Below are 20,962 nucleotides of genomic sequence, written 5' to 3'. Positions count from 1 at the left end.
TATATCTCACCATCCTCCTGTGTCTCACTGTCTGTATCTCAGGATGTATATCTCACCATCCTGTATGAGTGACGCTGAGATGCGGAGGTTACAAGTATGTGCCACCATGCCTCGAACTGCATACACCTTATTCCTTCATTCTTTGAATGTTTGTTTTTGGTTTGGGGTTTTTGAGGCTGGGTCTCACAGAGCCCTGGCTGGCTGAACACACGTTGCAGCTGATGGTGCTTGAGCTCCTGATTCTACTTCCATCTCCTGAGGGCATACTCGACCTCTGCCAGATTACCATTCTTTTCTGTATTCTTTGGCACTCTTATATTTAAGCCAATTAGAACAAAATATTTTAAGTGTATTTTAAAGGGACCAGCATTCTGGGCCAGTCAAAAGGCTCGGAAGATTAGGCCTTTTACCACCAAACATGGTACTTGAGTTCAATCCCTGGAACCTGTGTGGTGGAGGAAAGAACTGACTCTTAAAACTTGTCCTCTAACCTTTATGTACGTGCGCGCGTGCGCGCACGCGCGCGCGCACACACACACTAGAGGGAGGGAGGAAGGGAGGGAGAGAGGGAGGGAAGCCATGGGGATCAGGAGGCAGGCAGGTCAGGCAAGCAGACATAAAAAGGAATTTAAGAAAAAGAAAGAGTGTGTGCAGTATCTGGGGCTGTCATTAGAGTGCTTATGTAACATGCAGGAAGCTCCCAGTTCAGTCCCCAGCAGGATAAAACCCAGATGTGGTAGTCCCTGCTTGTAATCTCAGTGCTGGGGAGGTGGGGGAAACAGGTAAATCAGGAGTTTAGGGTCATCCTTAGCTACATAATTAGCTTAAAGCTAACTGGACTACATGAGACTATTATATAAAAAATTATTATGTAAAGAAACAGTGGAAATTACCAACTTTATGTGTGACAAAAGCTCTATGATGCTCCTGAGAGCACCCTGGAAGCAGCTGTCCTCTCTATAATGGTGGGACTGCAGCCATGGAAGGAACATGTCTCCTCTGAACATTATGCCGGGCTTGGAGGATACCATAACTTTCCATATTCCCTATGCTAAAACTCACTGGAGCCAGGCATGGTCGCATATACCTGCAATCCCAGTGTCCCGAAGGCTGACACAGGAGAATTCCTACAAGTTCAAAGTCATCTTAAACTACACAGGGTATGCCAGGCCAGCCAGCTTTAACTAGTGCATAAAACCATAAAAGTACACATTTTAATGAACTCTATAATATTTAATTCATAGACATCAGCTTAAACTGTTAGTATGTCTCCGCTGAGGAGTGTGGTATATCTATAAGTCATTTTGTGTATCTGTGTTTCCTCCTTTCTCTTTTTGCTGGGATTGAACCCAAGGTTTTATAGATGTTAGGCTGGGACTCTACCCATGGGCCGCAGCCTCTCTCCTGTATTTCTTACCCCTGCATGGTTCACCCTTCTGTGTTCTCTAGAGGGAGCAAGTGCCGGCTGCTTCCCTGTTGTAGCCAGTGTGCTCCTCCAGACTCACGAGAGGGTCTGATACTTATCTACTAGGAATGAATGATTGTGTGTGTGTTCTCAGAGGCACAGGCAATGATGGTGTCCCAGCCACTGGTTCCCTTTGACATATAATTATGAGAAAGATGATCTTACAATAGTCTGTGAAACTTCTGAAGCAATTTGAGTTTTCAATTTGCTTGTTACTGAAAAGTAAATAAGAGGCTAACAATTTGTATAATTGATGATTTAAAAGTAGAAAAGTGTTTTATAAGATACAAAATGTAAAATGTAGGTGAAGACCTGATTAGAATCAGGGCATTTGATGGATGCCACCAAGTGGTCCTAGTAAATATTCATTTGTTTAGTTTGTTTGTTTGTTTGTTTTTGTTGTTGTTGTTTGGTTTTATTTTGAAACAAGAGTTTTTCTTGTAGCCCTGACTGTCCTGGAATTTGATCTGTAGACCAGGTTAGCCTTGAACTCAGAGATCCACCTGCCTCTCCTTCCCAAGGGCTGTGGGATTAAAGGTGCTATTTTTGTTAGCTGAACCTTGAGGAAAGGTATTTTATTCAGTATGAAATAAAATGCTCCATTTGCTTGCTGAAAATATTATGGTGGCAAAATCCTTTGTGTACTTTCACTATGAGTTTGTTTTTCAAAGGCTTTATGTCTGTGTGGGAGAAGGGGTCCTTGCATGTGAGTGTTGATACAGAGAGTGTTAAAGCCCTTGGAGTAGGAGTTAAAACAGTTGTGAGCCATCCAACATGACTGCCAGGATCCAAACACAGTCCTCTGCAAGAGCAGCTAGCGTTCTCAACCACTGAGCCAGTTCACCAACTCCAGGGACTTTACTTACTGAATCAAGTCTATGCTCTTTCCAAATAAACTTTTTGTAAGGGAGCTACAGAAGGGGTCCTCCAGAGCAGTGGTGATCCTTAGCACCAGCACAGGAGGATGGTCCACATCATATCTAGTCTCTAGCAGGAGTGTGTATTACAAAGTAGACACAAAATATTTATTATGTAAACGTAAGGGTGAATGAAGAAAAAGAAATGTACCAGCTAATTCTTGTTTCATCTACTGAAAAATATTGTTAAATAAATATTTCAGTAACCTTTAAGCCCACTATAAAATTCTTAACCCATTGAGGCTTGGGGGTGTGGTTTTTGTGTGTGCATACATGTGGAGGCCAGAGGTCAATCTTGGGTACCATCCTCTATTGCTCCCCGCTTATCTTTTTGATCTAGGGTCTCTCACTGAATCCAAAGCTTACTGATTCTGCTACGTTTGCTAATGAGCAAACCCAGAGATCCCAACTCGTAAAGTGCGGCCAAGTACTTTATGGACTGTGACATCTCCCCTCCCCTTCTTGAGACTACAGGGTTAACACACTGCAGGTGATCTGATTCTTCTCTTAAGATATGGCTTTTAAAACTAAGTGTGTAAGGGCTATGGAGATAGTAAAATTTGTGTACTTGGGACTGGATTCCCTGCATCTTCCCCTGCCTCCCCCTCCCCAAAAATAGGAAAACCAAATAAATGTAGGTATTTTATGAACAGTGTTTGAATGTTTTGCCCTTTCCTGTATACCTCTATTATCTTCCAGTCTTTGGAAAATGCTCTGGACTTTTGGTTTTGGGGTTTTGTTGTTGCCTTTATAACTCTAGTGTATATGAAGGGACAACATGGGGCCTAATAGAAGTAATCTGGTCAGACTCTCCTGAAATAAAAACCTAAGTCTGGTACTTCAGTGGACTATGTTGGTATTAGTGATAACTCTGTAGAGAAGGCTGGGCTCCACACTATGTAGAATCATAACTTGACATACTACTTGCTTGCTGTTGATCAAAACAGAATCCCAGAGAATACTGACTGTTGTGGTAGAATGTTTTTCTTCCTCCTCTTTTTTTTTTTTTTTATTAAGGCATTATTTTGTTAGATATTTTCTTCATTTACATTTCAAATGCTATCCCCAAAGCCCCCATACCCTCCCCCTGCCCTGCTCCCCAACCCACCCACTCCTGCTTCCTGGCCCTGGCATTCCCCTGTACTGGGGCATATGATCTTTGTAATACCAAGGGCCTCTCCTCCCATTAATGGCCGACTAGTCCATCCTCTGCTTCATATGCAATTAGAGACACAGCTCTGGGGGGTACTGGTTAGTTCATATTGTTGTTCCTCATATAGGGTTGCAGACCCCTTTAGCTCCTTGGGTACTTTCTCTGGCTCCTGAATGTTTTTCTTCTATTGACCTTTCTGATGTTGCTGAGTATCATAATGTGAAATGACCATGGTCTCCTGGGCCACTTGTCCAGGACATTGCTGTGTTAAGCACCAGTCTTCCTCTTTCAGTTTCCTTCAACTTGTGATAAAGTTAAACAAAAACGACACCTGGTATAAAATTATTGAACAAACCCTAAAATCTCTGTAACCCCAGATACCTTCTAGTAGTTATATTACCTTGAAAAAAAAAAATCTGTTCTTATGCTAAGAGAAGAACAATTAGTAAATTATTTGAGATGTAGTACACAGGGAAAAATCGATTATTTTAAAGTAACTTTTCAGATTTTCGAGATATTTTAGCTATCTGTACAAAACCTTATAAGGAATAGTTATGCAATATTTTTCTGCCTAGAAATATTTTTTAAATGTAAATGTAAAGGCAATCTTTGATTGAATCCTCAATCCTTGTTTTAGTTGGGGTTACTATTGCTGTGATGACCAAAAAAGAGTTTCTTTGGCTCACAGGTCCATGAACCAGTTCATCAAAGTCAGTGAGGGCAGAAATTCACACGGGGCAGGAGCCGGGGGCAGGAGCCGGGGGCAGGAGCCAGGGGCAGGAGCCGGGGGCAGGAGCCGGGGGCAGGAGCTGATGCAGAAGTCCTGTAGGGGTGATACTATTGGCTTACTCCCCCTGGCTTGCTCAGCCTGCTTCCTTATAGAACCCAGGACCACCAGCCCAGAGATGGCCCCATCCACAGTGGACTGGGCCCTCCCTCATCAATTACTAATTAAGAAAATGCCCTTCAGTCTTTCCTACAACTCTGTTTTATGGAGCTGTATCTTAAGTGGCATTCCCTCCTCTCAGGTGGCTTTAGCTTGTGTCAAGTTGATATAGAACTATCCAAAACAATGTTTATCTCACATAGGATGGCCTGCTATTTGTATATAACCTATTTGCATTTTTATAAACTTTTATTTTTAGGTCTTAATTAATTTTTAAAACTAAGACCAATCTATGTTGTCAAGACTGGCTGTCCTCAAGTGATCCTCTTACCACCACCTGCTAAGTAGATAGATGTGATTTTACATTTTGTTTTCCAAGACAAAGTCTGGGCTGAAACTCAGAGATCTGCCTGCTTCTGCCTCCCAGGTGATGGGGTTAAAGGCAAGCACCACCGCAGACAAATTAAATCGTAAGCAAAAACTTCCTTAGGAGAAATAATTCTACCATTCAATTCAAATAGTTGCTAGGATTCTAGAGAGCGTTGATTAATGATAAATAGTTTTTTATGTTCTATAGATTTGGGGAAGCACGGTACCTGTATATTTATGTAAGAAAATTATACTTTCCAATAAAGTAAGTGAACCATAAGTGTAGGGTTTTTCTTTTGTTAGGTTTGCTCTGTATAAAATGGTTCTTGCTGTGTACTCCAAAATATTCTTAAACTTAAGATCCTCCTGCCTTAGCATTACAGATTTGTACTGCCATACTACATAATTTTATATTAATTTTCTGGTTGGAAACTAGTTCTGTCTTTTAACTTTTTCATATATAAATGGTAAATTGATATGGTGATTTTCAGTTTTAGAATAATGCCTCAACGTTTTTATACTTTGTAATACAAGCTTCTTGATGTTGAAGAGACTGGGGACAATAAGTAAAGGTAATTCATTTCTGTTGACCTTTTTAGATGCCAGAATTTCAGAAAAGCTCAGTTCGTATCAAGAACCCTACAAGAGTAGAAGAAATTATCTGTGGTCTCATTAAAGGAGGTGCTGCCAAACTTCAGGTGACTTTAAGCTTTGTTAAACATTGAAGCTGATGTGCAAGAGATAGCTTCTGGGAGAAGGAAAATCAGGTCTACCAGTGGAGAGATGCTGGGGCTGTCGGCCACACTCCATGGCAGGCCCGGACGCAGGAGTTGGGGCAACACAAGACAGACTTCATGGTTTGGGTTTGGTTGGTTTTTTTGTTTTGGTTTTTTGTTTTTGTTTTGTCTTTTCAGTTTCTTTGTTTTGTTTGTGTGGAGAGAAAGAGCAAATGCATGGAGTTGGGGAGGATCTAGGAAGAGTTTTTATACAAAGATATTGTATAAAAAATTTAAGCCAGTTGAAAAGTTGGAGTAGATGCATCTGTCTGGGGTTAGTGATGGAGCACTGCAGGGTAAATGAATCTATGGGTCCAGCACCTAGCAACTGCAGGAGAGAGCTCGTTCATTAGTCTCCTGCTTTGATAAAAAAAATCTTTGTAAATTCTTTGTTTGCTTGTTTGTATTAAGTTCTAAGGTAACTAGTACTATAAACATGTTAAACCATTTCAGAAGTCACAGTTAAAAAGAGTACAGTTTCAAGTTATTCTGTATGTTAATTAACTTAGTCGCTGTCTAATTAAAGTGTAACTCTGTGAGGGACAGTTGAGGTTTACCTGTTTCTCTCACTGTTGGTCTGGGATTTTTATGGTTTGTTTCCAACTCCCAAGTGCTGGAATCGTGGGCAGGCATCATCCCAGGCTGAAGCTTATTCTTCGTTAAGTATAGAATTAAACCAAATGGGAAGAAACTGAAGAAGTTACTTATTCCAACTTCATTTTAAGAATTCCTTTGTTATTTTAAGTGCCTAAAAGCTAATTTATTATCTATTTAAGTCATATCCGGAGCAAGGTATCAGAAACAAATGAGACCCTGCCTCAATAAAGTGGACGTGGAGAACCAACTCCTAGAAGTTGTCCTCCGGCCCACACATACCAGAGCGTGGTGTACTCGCATTGACACACACAGATACTTTGTTTTTCTTGTTTTCAAAACAGAGTGTCTCTGTATTGCAGTCCTGGCTGTCCTGGAACTCACTCTGTGGGCCAAGCTGTCCTGGAACTACAGAGATCCGCTAGTCTCAGCCTCCCTAGTGCTGTGATTGAAGGGAGTGCTTCCGGGTGAAAGGCTGCAGGGTCTGTGATTGAAGGGAGTGCTTCCGGGTGAAAGGCTGCAGGGTCTGTATTTGCTGAGCTCAGTAGCCTCTGATCGTGGTCGACTTGTTTACAATTTTGCCTTCTCCTTTTTCTTACAGATAATAACAGACTTTGACATGACTCTAAGTAGGTTTTCCTACAATGGGAAAAGATGCCCAACGTGTCATAGTAAGTGAGATACTACTCAACACATACATGAGTGTAATCATAAATATTTATCAATGAAGCGACAAGGGCTTCAGTGTACCTTTCTCTTTTTGATGTTAAAAGTGAAGAAACTTGCTTCTTGTTATGTTTCCAGGAATGGTTTGTGCTCATCCTATATGAATGGTTACTTTCACATAGGCTTTTAGAAAAAAAGGGAATGGATGAAGACACCAAAATATTTCTCACTGTTTATAGTCTATTTATTACCCAGGAAATACTTGAAAGGTTTTACATTTGGGGATAACCAAAAAAAGTTATCAAATGTTGTTTATTAGTTAGATTTCTATTGCTGTCGTAAACACTATGACCAAAAGCAGCCTGGGGAGGAAAGGGTTTATGTTGCTTGCAGTTGGAGCAATAGAGGGAAGACAAGAGGTCAAGCAGGAGCTCATGCAGAGACCATGGAGAAATGCTGCTATCTAGCTTGCTCCCCTACGGCTTGCTCAACCTGCTTTCTTAACACAATCTAGGGTGGAACCACCCACGGTGAGCTGGCCCTTTCCACATCTGTCCTCAGTCAAGAAATGTCCCACAGACTTGCCCACAGCCCCGTCTGATGGAGGTGTTTTCTCAACTGTGGTTCCTTTGTGGTTCCTTGTCCCCAGATGACCCTAGTTTGTGTTGGAATTGATAGAAAACCAGCTGGCTCACTCTGGGTTAAGGATGAATCTCAGTAGTAAGGCACTAGCCTAGCATGTGTAGAGCCCTGACATTGATTTCTGACAACACAAAATTAAGTTATTTATAATGACAACAGCTTGGAAGGCAGCTAAAATTCTGTCACATCCACATACCAGAATCTGTACAATCATTATGAGTGGTATTTATAGAGTTTTAATTTTATAGATAGATAGATAGATACACACACACACACACACACACACACACACACACACATAGGAAATGAAAAGAACTAGATTTAACTTGAGCTCATTTTACCTAGTTCATTAGTAATAAAACCTTTGAAATGAAATATACTAAAATACTAGTAGTTATAGCTTTTTCATATTTCCCCATGAAGTACCATTCTTAAGAAAACGGTATCTTTCGTGGCTGGGGTACATGTAGTTCCCCATGGTAGAGTGGAGGCCTTGCATATATGAAGCCCTGGGTTCAGTTTCTAAGATGACATAAACTGGGTATAGTTGGCTTGTGTCTATAATCCCAGCAGTGGAGCAGTGGAGGCAGAAGGATCCTAAATTCAAAACCAGCCTGGATTGCATGAGTCCTTAGGTCCAAGTCAAACCAACTTGGGGAAAGAAGGGGTTTATTTGGCTTTCTGGTTACAGTCCGTCATCTAGGGAAACCAAGGCAGGAACTGAAGCAGAGACCGTGAAGGCTTACTGGCTTGCTCGCCTTGCTTTCTTACACTATCCAGGACCACCTTGTCGGGGTAGACTCACCCAAGTGGGCTGGGCCTTCCTACACCATTTATTAATCAAGCAAAATCCCCCACAGACATGGCCATAAGCCAGTCTGTTAAATGCAGTTCCTCAGTTGAGGTTCTCTGTTCCCAGGTGACTGTAGTTTGTGTCACATTAACGTAAACCACCCAACACACCCTGTCTCAAAATAGAAAGAGAAAGAAATTTATATACTGTGAGATGTATTTGTTGCTTCTATTAAAAAGGAACATGGAAATGAAAATAGTATACAATTGATTGTGTGAATATATTGAACATTTAGCTGGGTGGTATATGGGAAGAATTACTAAATCTCAGATTCTGAACCCATCGCCTCCTGGAGTAAGGCCATTTGAAGGACAGCATTGAGGGCAAATTTTGCAATAACCACAGTAATTGACTTGGCTCTTAAAGACAAAAGAAGCAAGTTATCTTTATTAGTGGTAGCATCAACCAAAATAGTTTAATGCCTATATTGTTCTCTCTCTCTAGATATCATTGACAACTGTAAGCTTGTTACAGATGAATGTCGAAGAAAGGTAAATATCAAATCATTACAGAAGCGTAGCTAAGTCTTTCATTGCCTCCACTGATTTAGGGTTGTGTGTTTTAGTTTGTTTTGTTTCCCCTCAGAAGGAATGAGTGTCAGAAGCTAGGCATGAGAGCATAAACATCCCAGACTAGAGTGCCAAGTTTAGGGCCAGCATTTGCTCCATGGTGATACTTGTCCTCCACTTAAAAGACATGAAATAAATGCTAAGTGCTTGCAGTCGTATCTGGCACACAATAAGCACTCGATAAGTATCAAGTTAATTGTATGATTTTTTTTTTTTTTTTGGTTTTCCAAGACAGGGTTTCTCTGTGTAGCCCTGGCTGTTCTGGAACTCACTCTGTGGACCAGGCTGGCCTCAAACTCAGAAATCTGCCTGCCTTTGCTTCCAAGTGCTGGAATTAAAGGCATGGGCCACCACTACCTGGCTATTGTATGAATTCTATCTTAGCTTTTCTTTTCCAAGATGGGGTCTCATTGGGCCCAGATTGGGCTTTGAACTCAATGGCTAGCTGAATAACACCTAGAGATTCTGTTCCCCTTTCCTTGACCTCCCAGGTGCGAGGACTATGGGGCGTGCAACCATTGCTAGCACAATCGGCTTTAGAAGTTGTTATTAGAACACTCTGGGTTCTTACATTAACTAGGAATGCAACGGTCTCATAATGATTTGCCCTCTTAAACTGATCAAAGTGCTCCTGGGGTGCCTGCCTCTGTCTAACAGGGCAACTCATGGTTCCCATCAAAGTTAATTTCTTGATTTTAGGACTAAACTTTTCAGGTCTGGTGGTTGCAGGCTGCAATCCTACTACAGCCTGTGGCAGAAGGATTTGAATGTTCAAGGCCACCTGGGTAACATAGCAAAGAATGTGGCCCAAAATAGAAAGTAAAACTGGGCTGGGCAGGAGAGCAGAGGCTGGTCAACTAGATCACTTGCCTAACAGGAGCAGTGCCTCACATTCAGTCTGCAGTACCGCAGCACAGCAGAACAGAGCCTGAAAATAAACCCACACTTTCTCTAATGACGTCAGGTCTCATTGAATTGCTGTCTTGGGGTAAGGTTGCGTCTGCAGGTGAATCTAACTACATGTAAGTGAAGAGCAAACCGTCTCCAGTTTTCATTTTTACTGAAAAGTGGCGTATAGGCTTTTATTGTTTGCACTGTTTTCTGTAATAGCTAGGTAAATGATAAAACTGCACACCCTCACAACTAAGTCACTCATTTCTTTCCAGTTACTGCAGTTAAAGGAGCAGTATTACGCTATTGAGGTTGATCCTGTTCTCACCGTGGAAGAGAAGTTCCCTTACATGGTAGAATGGTGAGTAGCTATGGGCAGTGGGGAGCACTGAAGTGCTAATGACCCAGTGGCCCAGTTAAAACTGGGGTCTTGTTTCCTCCTTTACTGTACACAGATAGGTACACAGGTAATGAATACAGAAAAACATAGTCACTGCAATGAATTAACAACCTGTGATATGCCTTAAGATGATATGCTATAAGAGTAAATAAAAAGTCTGGCACAGAAGTCTTAAAAACTACATCTTTAATTAAAAGCTCATTAGCCATAATCTAAGTACAAAGAAAAAAACGAGGATCCTCACTGCGTCTGTCCTAATGTGGAGGACAGGGCCTCTGGTGTTGGCTGTGTTCATCAGACTGCAACGTGCTTGGAGACCACAGTGAGAGGTTTGCGTGGAAATCCAGGACAAGACAAACCTTGATAAACTTAGAGGCTCAGAGGAGTCCACCAGGATGCTACAAAAACCAGAGCCAGATCTGCTGAGAAGCATTCTAGGAAGCGGAAAGTGCTTGTAAGAGACCAAGAATATTCCCAGGAGCTGTCAGGGAGCATGGACAGTTCACCAGTGTGTGTATTAAATGTTGAAAAGAGATTTTTCTCTCCCCACATGTAGAGTCAAAACTGGAGCTAGCTGCGGAACACTTAAAAAGATTGATTTCTGTATGGAGAAAGGACAGTTTTGCAGTTCCTTTTATCTGCGGTTGGAATGAGCTCTGGCCACAGAGACAGTCTCTCTTACATACCTGTAATCCTTAAACTTGGAAAGCTGAGGCAGGGGGATTGCTTCTGGTTTGAGGCTGCCCTGGCTCTCACAGTGAGCCCAGTCAGATGGGGCTTTCTAACACTAAGCTGTCCCACAAGAAGAAAGGAGAGGGAAAAGGGATGGGAAGGAAGGAGCATCGCTTCAGATCACTTAGGGGCATTCAGTTATTAAGTAAACATTGGGGTTCCTCCTGGGAGAAGGGAGTTTTCATAGTTGTAAAGAATTAGGTTCTTAAAGCTGGAGAGATGGCTCAGCGGTTAAGAGCACTGACTGCTCTTCCAGAGCTCCTGAGTTCAATTCCCAGCAACCACATGGTGGCTCACAACCATCTGTAATGGGATCTGATGCCCTCTTCTGGTGTGTCTGAAGGCTGGACAGTGTACTCACATACATTAAATAAATAAATTTATTTTTAAAAAGGGAATTAGGTTCTAAGCAGGCCAGTGTATGTGTAACACTTTCCTGCCAAGAATTTTTCTTTTACAATAGGCATATTCCACTACTATGAGATTTCATGAAAATTTAAGTTGCTAGCTGATTAAAGAATTACTTAGCTTATTTCTGAAAGGATGAAGAAGCTGAGAGCCCCAGTTAGCCTGGACCCTCTCTGTAGGCTGAGGGAAGAAAGGCTTACAGCTGTCTCCAGGCTTCCTTACCGACATATATCTAAACCTGAGCCTGTGGGATCTGGGACGCTGGGGGAGAACACCATCACACGTTTTAAGCTCCTCGGTGTCAAAGAGTTAAGTCCACACGGTGATGACTAGCACTCACTCAGGGATGATGCAATAAAGATAGCAGTTTTAATATTTTAACTGATCTTTCTCCCCTCCTTTGATCATAAACTCCAGGTATACCAAATCGCATGGTTTGCTTATTGAACAAGGCATACCAAAAGCCAAACTTAAAGAGATTGTGGCTGACTCTGATGTTATGCTCAAGTAAGTCTCCTGTGTTTTGTTGTTTCTATTTCTGCAGAATTAACTGCTGTAGTATATATCCAATTATGTGCTTTAATTAAAAATTAGCTATCACATGATTCATTAAATAAGATATCAGTGTCACAAAATGGCTAGTGCTGCAATAAGAATACCATCTGAGGGTAGAGCTGCTGTGGTTGGGGTGTAGCTCAGTTGGCAGAGTGCTTGTCTAGCAATGCCCACAGCTCTTAGCTTGATCTGAGCACTGAGTAAAACTGGCATGGTGGGGGCTGCAGAGGAGAGTTAAGGGCCCTTGCTGATCTGGAAGAGGAGCAGCGTTGGGTTCCCAGCGCCTACATGTCAGCTCACTGCAATCTGTAACTCCAGTTCCAGGGGACCCAACACTCTTTTCTGGCCTCCATGGGCACCAGGAATGCATAAGATACACAGAGACACATGCAGGCAGAACACCCATACACATAAAATAAAATTTAAAAACATTTTTTTAAATCCTAGGCATAGTGGTGCATGCCTAAAATCCCAGCGTTTGGGAGTAGAGGCAGGAGGATACTGAGTGAAAGAGGTGTCAGAGGCCAGCTTGGGGGACATGAAACCCTGTCTAAAAGGGGTTGTTTTTTCAGTTAGATTTGCTATGGTGGTAAGTGCATTGGAAGATTTAAATTATGATTTGTATTTACTTTCTCCAAATTTGTTTTAATTTTAAGATTGATGTACAGACTTACATAACCAATATTTTCAAATTTTTTTTAGGAAAAGTTTTGAAAGATATGAAATTTGAAGGAAATATTTATAAGCCTTAAAGGTTTTAACTAAGAATTGTTTCTAAATTGACAAGAATCTAGCTTTGAAATTCTCATGCTTTGAAACTTTACAGGAACATTTTAATATGCAGGTAAAAGATTTACAAGGATTTGGCATAGTGTCAAAACCTGTGATTACAGAATTCAGGAGGCAGAGGTTAGGGAAGTCACAGCCAGTTGAAGGCCAACTAAGTCAAGTACTACACAACACACACACACACACAAACACACACACACACACAGGATATTTACAGTATGGATTATTATTGTGTGAAAATCCAGCTTACTTTCAGTACTTTTACCAGCCTTATTTTTCTTTCAACTTGTTGGGCAAATATGACAAAGCTGTTTTTTGCTTCCCTCTGTCCTGGTTATTGAACCTGGGGCCTTTCACGTGTTGGGCAATCACTCTGCCACTAAACTACACCCAACCACGTTATCATATTGCCCTGGGATGATAATGATTATGATTGAAGAAGAAAAGATTCAATTGTCAAAGAGTAAGGACAATTGAATGTCCCACTGCTAAGCACCGAGCTTAATTTAACCTGTAGCTAAAGAGTGAAAAGGGAAGAGTAGATTTTAAGATTTTATGAACAAGAATGAGTTTATGTCATTTTTAGGAAAATGGGTAGATTTAAAGGTAATCAATCATGTTAAGAGAAATAAGCCAGAATTAGACAAGTATCATACATTTTCTCTCATATACAGGATATGTAGCCTTAAGTATACATGTATTTATAGATATACATACATTTGATAAGAACATAGAGGCAAAAGAAGAAGACAAGATAGTAAGGGGATGGGAATGAATACTATGATTTGCTTTCCTCTAAACCTGTGTGTGGCATGAAGGCAGATGAAGTGTTTGGTGAGAAGAAGGGGCCATCCAGAGAAGAAAGGATGTGGGGATGAATGAACAGAGAGAGAGTGCTGTATATGTGTCTGAAGCCCATTAAAGTACATAAATAAAAGGTCGCGAAAAGGAGCAGTGGCTGGGAAAGAGCTTATAGCTTGGGTTTGCCGCTCTCTATTCTGGTGGAGGATCAGAACACCCTAGTGGCTTTTCACGGTATGGTGAAAATTGTAGGCTTTTATCCGTGCTCAGTGTAAGTCTAAATAAAAAACACCTAACCTGAACTGCTAGAATTCATAGCAAGGTAAAGAGTCAGCTGTTGGCTTGGTCATTGTTTTAGAATGAGGATGGGATTTGTAGAAACAGGTGGAAATATTTTGCTTTATACCGTCGAAGTGAAAAAGCTAAAAATCTTTCTCATAAACACACTGTGCCTCCTTCCACTTGCAGGGAAGGATATGAGAATTTCTTCGGTAAACTTCAACAGCACGGTATCCCTGTGTTCATATTTTCCGCTGGTATCGGTGATGTACTTGAAGAAGTTATCCGGCAGGCTGGAGTTTATCACTCAAACGTCAAAGTAGTGTCAAACTTCATGGATTTTGATGAAAATGTAAGACTGTGAACTCATTCACAGAGCTACTATCTAATCTAAAATATTCTAGTCAGGTAAACACACATGTTCTTTATTAATAACAGGTAGGTGCGGCTGATAGGCTATTAATGGAACTCATTCGTTATATTTTTCAGTGTTATATTTGTATTTTATGCCCTTAAAGTTGTATTAACAAGTTAATAAGTTAATATTAAATTCATAAAACTTGGCAGGTAGTGAGGGTACACACATTTAATCCCAGTACTCGGGAAGCATAGGAAGAAGAGAGTTTGCCAGTCTGGTCTACAGAACTAGTTCCAAGATACTAGTTCCAGGGCTACACAGAGAATCCTTGTCTCAAAAAAAGCTGGGCGTGGTGGCGTCCGCCTTTAATCCCAGCACTCAGGAGGCAGAGGCAGGCGGATTTCTGAGTTCGAGGCCAACCTGGTCTACAGAGTGAGTTCCAGGACAGCCAGGGCTATACAGAGATACCATGTCCAAAAGAAAGGAAGGAAGGAAGGAAGGAAGGAAGGAAGGAAGGAGAGAGAGAGAGAGAGAGAGAGAGAGAGAGAGAGAGAGAGAGAGAGAAACAAGACAAGAAAAATTCACAAAACTTACATGAAATAACTTAGTGGTGCAGCTCTGAAGACTACATCATAAATGAGGGAAGAAGTGAATGATACTGCCATTTTTTGGACTAGTACATTTTAAATTTTTCTGGGCATGATACAGAATACATCTAAGCCCAGCATTCAGCTGAGGATAGAATTATGAGCTCAAAGTCTATATAGTCTCAAACAAAATAAGAACCCAGAACAGGAAAAGACATCAAATGGAATCCTTTAGCTAGGAACAAAATGAAAAGTGAAGATAAATTCTTAAGTAGCTGCGTTTTACCATTGAATGTGGTAGGTGGTGCATAGGTTGTTTTGGAGTCCTTGCTCCCTCTCATGTGTGTGATGGACTTCTATGTTTTGAGATCAAGTCAAAGACATGATAAATAGCAACATCTATTTAGAATCATTAAATGTAAAGAACCTAACAAGTGGAATCTGTAAAAACCTATTATTTCAAGCCAGAGAGATGGCTCAGTACTGATAAATGCTTCCCACCAAGGCTGACAGCTTGGTTTTACTCCCAGGTCCTCTGGGTGGAAGGAGAGGGCCAGCTCCTGCAGGTGGTTCTCTTACCGCCAAGCATGCCCTGCCACGGGCACCCACAGACACAGACATACCATAAGTAAATATAATAAGGTTCTTCTTAAGCTATTACTTACAATATTTTTAATAGGGAGTGCTGAAAGGATTCAAAGGAGAGCTAATCCACGTATTCAACAAACATGATGGTGCCCTGAAGAATACAGAGTACTTCAGCCAGCTGAAAGACAACAGCAACATCATTCTGCTCGGGGACTCCCAAGGAGACCTAAGGATGGCCGATGGCGTAGCCAATGTTGAACACATTCTAAAAATTGGTTATCTGAATGACAGAGTAAGTGTGCAGAGCTGTAGTTTAATTTCCTTTTTTAGAAATTAAGATGAAACATTGTAATTAGTTGCCAAAGGCAGGTAAGACAGTATTTTAGCCTCCTGCTGCAGTGGTGATTGGGGGATAGGAAGAAGAGCCCTGTGTAATATGTGGAGGTCACAGTCTCACAGTAGGCAGCACTCCCTAATCATGAGTATCAGAATATCCCCGTGCATGGCCAAGTGCTCCTTGTGCAAAGCTGAGCAGCGTCAGAACTGTGGGGCTGGAAAGAAACCATTTAGTGAGAAAATTTCCATGTGGAAAACTTCCTGTCCATAATAAGTCTGAGAGTGTGCCAGACATGATGGTGCATGTCTGTCACCTGTGGAAAACTTCCTGTCCATGATAAGTCTGAGAGTAAACTCGACATGATGGTATATGTCTGTCACCCAGCGATCAGGAGGCTGGCCTCAAAAGTTGAAGGCCAGCATAAGCTTATACAGCAAGACCCTATCTCAGAAAATTAAAATCTTAAACAGAAACAAAATAATTATTTAGAAACAATTTGAGAGTATGTTTATATTTCAACCCTTGTATATGAAATTAGGTTTATATCTACAAATATAACATCATGTGGTTAAAATTAACATTATGTGTCCTTCTCTGCATGTTAATTTTATTTTTGTTCTTCTGTTGATTAGGTAGACGAGCTTTTAGAAAAATACATGGACTCTTACGATATTGTTTTAGTAAAAGAAGAATCATTGGAGGTTGTCAACTCTATTTTACAGAAGACATTATAAACAAGCCATTGTGAGAAGACTTGTCCCAGGGGAACACCTTTATCAGGCACTGTCCATTTTGAGGAAAGACTCTTTCTTATTTATAAAACAGTCTTGCTCCTGGAATTCTTCCCTTTCCCCAACAGAGGATCCTCAGACGTGTGGAACCTGTGAACCGCAGCCCCTCTTCCAGCCCCCATCACTATACTCATCAGATTTTTTAAGTCATTAAAAACGATCTTAAGGCCAAAATTAGAAAAATGGCTCCCTTTTCCAAAGTGAGTTTGTAGTTTGGTGTTGTGCAGTTTCTAGGGCATTCTCCCAGGAGGGTGTGTGAGGGCGCAGAAGACGCTCTCTGGATGGGTAATGTTCCTGATTTTAACCACTGCTAGCTTTGAAATTGGGGTGGAGTATGATGACATCATCTTCTGAAATTGTGTTTTATTTGTTTATTTTGTCTGGAAAACATATTTGCCAGGAAGTTGTATCTTAAAAACTGTTGGTGTCCACATCACTAGCATTGCAAATACTCTGTGTGAAGCACTGAGAATAAACCAGAAAAGGAAAGCTTTTCTAAAATTCTGTTGTCCGGATCATATTTAGCCTGTCATGGTGGCGACATATGTCTGTAATCGTAGCACACAGAGAAAAATGCAGGAGAGTCAAGAATTTAAGGTCAGCCTCAAGTCAGACCAGCCTGGGCTACATGGGACCGAGGAGCAAAAACAAAAACCAAGTAGTGCGTATTTTTACATTAATCCTACTTTCAAAATACATGTCTAAACATAAAAAGATATTGCAGGAAAAATTTAATTTGTCCTTTAAGAATACTAAGGACTATGAAAATCATTTTCTTTTATTGAATACAAGTAAAGAGTTCCTTATAAAAAGTTTCAGAAACAATGTATAGCAGGATGTATCAGTTACTTTTCTGCTGCTGTGATGAAATGCTATGGCCAAGCCCACTGATGGACAAGAGCGTTTGTTTGAGCTTGTACAGCTCCAGGGAGTTAGGGTTCAAGATGGTGAAGCAGAGGCAGCAGGAACAGGAAGAAATGCAAGCTCAAAGCAGCGAAAATAAACTAGCATTGGCAGGAGTCTTTAAACTCTCAAAGCCCACTCTGAGTGCCATGCTTCCACTAAGGCCGCACCTCCCACAAGACAGCAGCGCCATGGGAGACATCACATTCAGACCAGTCACAGTAGGTTCCTCGGTGACTAAGTAATGCAAAGTTAGGGACCTTCTCCAGATTCCAGATCTCTTTGCTGCTTGGCTTTTGTGGGTTTAGTTTCTACTGTGATCTGTTTGAACCTTACTGTAACATCAGCTTCAGATCCTTCAGGTGTGCCCTACAGACACCATGTATGATCTGACTGGTCATTGTGAAGAGCAGTCTCTAGTTAACCAGAAGGGGCAGAAAGGCGAGGTTAAATGATACAAAATCTCTTATCCTTACTCTCCATTATTGTTTTTGTTTTTGTAGTAAATAACATGTGAAAGAGCAAAAGTATTTAATGTGAAGTTTAGTGATCAAAGGACTGAGAACACACTGTACAGTATTATGTTCAAAGGAAAGAACAGCATCAGCCAGTAGGTGAAACTGCAGGGCTTTATAAACCAGAGGCGGGGGCTGGGTACAGAGGCGCTTTCCTAAACCCCAGTACTCAGGACAAAGCAGAAGGATCATAGTTCAGAGCCAGACAACTACACAGCAAGACCCTGTCTCAGAAAACAAAAACAAGAGTCCTGCAGATCAAAAACCGCAGGCTCTCCATGACACAGAACAGTAACAGGCTATCCAAAAGGAGTCCCTGTGAGGATCCAGTACTAATGATGTCACAGAAGCCAGAGACCTCGTACCAGACCAATGATTCATTGAAATGAACATTGCTAGTAAAGATGTATGGACAGAGGGATCTACTGTGTGACACACTGTAGCTTCCACAATGAAATGTTCTCTATACTTTGTTTTTGGTTGGTTGGTTTGTTAATTTTTGTTTTTATTTTCTTTTGGGGGCAGGGGAGGTGGCAAGGGCAGAGAGCCAGTACAAAGGGACAGTGGGATTGGGGTGCATGATGTGAAACTCACAAAGAATCGGTTAAGAAATTAGGAAGAGTGGGAGGAGAAGAGAAGGAAGGAAAAGAAAAGAGAAAAGAAAATGGACTTCAAGAGCCCCAGTCACAGTGCTGTCACGCTGATGCAGCACCTAACACAAACCATGGTAGATTGTACAGTGAGCACCATGGAGCTAAAGCTGTGACTTTAAGCAGGATGAGCCAGCTGTTCCAAACTGTCCTGAGTCCAAAGCAGACTGCTTGCATAGCCTTCTGCACGCTCTTCCATCTAAGTCACTCTGTGACCCAGGATCTCCCCAAACTTCATTCTTCACAAATTGCATATTTTGTGAGGCCAACCTGGGGAGACCCAGTCCCTGAGGTCTTTTCCATCTGGCTTAGGTTGGGGTTCACCTGCTGGGAGCCAATGATAGGCAGCAGAAGGGTGAGAAGAGATGCTGTCTCTTATTCTTCACTAGGCTGCAGTGCCAGCCATGCTCTGTGTAGCTAGAGGCCTCAGCACACACTCAGGCAGCTCTGCTCCAGCCGATTCACCTTAACCCCCAGCCTCAGCACACACTCAGGCAGCTCTGCTCCGGCCGATTTACCTTAACCCCCGGACCCAGGAGTGGCAAACAGCTTCCAGCTATTACTAAGCAACCCTATCTTCACAGTATCTCAGCATCTTCTGCTCCCCTAAGCCCTACCCACACCTGTAAATAGCCCTTTCTGTGAGATTATCTAGTGAGTTTCCTGCCAGTGCCACCCCCCTCCCACCCCCACCCAGATGCCCCATTGTTCTGCACAATGTTCTGCTGTCCTGCCAAGTTTTTTTGTCAAGGGGACTTCAACCGCACAGTGCATTCTCATAAGATCCTCTGGACCTTCAAATAAAATACCATAAAGCCAGATGATATGATTCAACATTTTATATAAGAAAAAAAGAAGTCAGTTTTCCAACTATAATTCCACTGAATGAGTGCACAGCATTTGCATGAGATATCTCAGGGCAACATCAGTACAAAACAGTTTTAACTTTGTTTTAAAAAAAAAATGGAAACGTCCTGATTACTTCAGAGTGAGTGCCAACACCATTGGGAACAGAGGACATAAGGTAGGAGCATGGCTACCACATGGAGTGGGAATGGGCTAGCCTTTTCTACAGCAGGAGACCTCAAATTGCCCTCCAAGACACAAATGGGGGGCAGATAATTTCACCTTCATTTGTTGGGATAACACATCCACTTTAGTCACAGTAAAATTTTCTGTTGGCTAACCAGTGAGACCCAGCCATCATGTATCTACCCAAAGGAATCGAGTAGAGAAGGAGAGAAAGCCAATCCTATGTAGCAAATGCAGGTCAAATCCTCTACTCATGGGCTAAGGCAGCTTCCATTTGATCTGTGTTTTTCCGGTCCAGGAGACTCCTTTAAGTGACAGACACTACCAGTTGGAGGGCTGCCAGTGTAGAAAGTGAACTGGAAAGCATGAAAATGGAGATTTGTAGGGAAGGTGGCGGGGTGGCTGTCGCACAGGGCCTGGTATCACCAGAGCTTGTGCAGAACACCGAGAAGAGCAATGGCTGCTGCCAAGGACTCTTGCTGGAACATGTGTGCCCTTTATCTTTCTGCCCATGGTGAACATTTTTTTAGGCACCAGCAAGATTTTTAAAACAAATCGTTTCTTTAGGTAGACACCTGGGTACTTCTGTTTCCTCCATGACAGCTACATCTTCTATGAAATAATTTTCCTTTAATTAACACAACCTCCGAGAAGACTCACAAATACAATTAGAGCTGCAGACTTTCCCATGCCAAGGCGCACTGTGCAGATTCTCTTTACTGTCACTGGAAATCCACCCAAGTTCTCACCGTGGGCATCAGCCACCCCCACTCTCTGCACCAGGTACTACATGGCCCACCTAATTCTGGCTACTCTCAAACCTTCCTAGAAATCTTCACACCTTGACAGCATGCTCCGCCATGACAGGTCGCTTGGTGTCATGCACTCCTTGGCACACACTGGTCCGTGGTCAGGCTTACAGTTCATCATGTTTGGCTTCCTGATCCTTCAGTTTAAATTCCTCAGCCGTGACCTTCCCATCTCCATTCCGGTCCTGGTTGGTGAACATGTTCTTCACGATCATTTCAGCATTAAAACCAGGAGCCAGCTTCCCTTTGCCTGTTGCCACTTGGGCATGAATGTACTCTGAGAACTGGAAAGGGGACAGGACAAATGTGAGAACAGCAGAGCTGGGCATGCAGAACCAAGCCTGAAATACTATGGCATGGGGGTGGGGACTGGGGGGGACTGAAAAATAAAGATTCTGCACTTGCAAACCAAGTTGTTCTTGAGAACAACATGGCCTGGGGTTTCTTTCTTTTTTCTTTTTTTTTTAACATAATTTTGTTGGTTTTATTAGATATTATCTTTATTTACATTTCAAATGCTATCCCGAAAGTTCCCTCTACCCTCCCCCTGCTCTGCTCCCCTACCCACCCACTCCCACTTCTTGGCCCTGGTGTTCCCCTGTACTGGGGCATATAAAGTTTGCAAGACCAAGGGGCCTCTCTTCCCA

At 41.9% G+C, this 20,962-nt stretch overlaps 2 protein-coding genes across 6 annotated transcripts in view; one reads left to right on the top strand and one right to left on the bottom strand.

Annotated features, from left to right (window-relative positions):
* Positions 1 to 16,907, top strand: part of Nt5c3a (5'-nucleotidase, cytosolic IIIA) — a 44,526-nt gene extending 27,619 nt beyond the window's left edge. For all 5 annotated transcript variants that reach the window (XM_021190273.1, XM_029535382.1, XM_029535385.1 and 2 more), the window contains 8 exons: positions 5,390 to 5,488; positions 6,762 to 6,831; positions 8,766 to 8,812; positions 10,057 to 10,142; positions 11,739 to 11,828; positions 13,935 to 14,097; positions 15,370 to 15,570; positions 16,248 to 16,907. In XM_021190273.1, the coding sequence (XP_021045932.1) occupies positions 5,390 to 5,488; positions 6,762 to 6,831; positions 8,766 to 8,812; positions 10,057 to 10,142; positions 11,739 to 11,828; positions 13,935 to 14,097; positions 15,370 to 15,570; positions 16,248 to 16,349 (858 nt within the window). In that variant the 3' untranslated portion in view covers positions 16,350 to 16,907. The remainder of the gene's footprint in view (positions 1 to 5,389; positions 5,489 to 6,761; positions 6,832 to 8,765; positions 8,813 to 10,056; positions 10,143 to 11,738; positions 11,829 to 13,934; positions 14,098 to 15,369; positions 15,571 to 16,247) is intronic.
* A 2,391-nt stretch (positions 16,908 to 19,298) lies between these two features.
* The window catches only part of Fkbp9 (FKBP prolyl isomerase 9), a 47,888-nt gene continuing 46,224 nt past the window's right edge, over positions 19,299 to 20,962 (bottom strand). The window contains exon 10 of the mRNA XM_021188157.1: positions 19,299 to 20,599. Within this exon, the coding sequence (XP_021043816.1) occupies positions 20,423 to 20,599 (177 nt within the window). The 3' untranslated portion in view covers positions 19,299 to 20,422. The remainder of the gene's footprint in view (positions 20,600 to 20,962) is intronic.

Source organism: Mus pahari, chromosome 2 (genome assembly GCF_900095145.1).
Source record: "Mus pahari chromosome 2, PAHARI_EIJ_v1.1, whole genome shotgun sequence".
NCBI lineage: Eukaryota > Metazoa > Chordata > Mammalia > Rodentia > Muridae > Mus > Mus pahari.
Note: the sequence above shows the minus strand (reverse complement) of the source record. Positions and strands in the feature narration are given on the sequence as shown.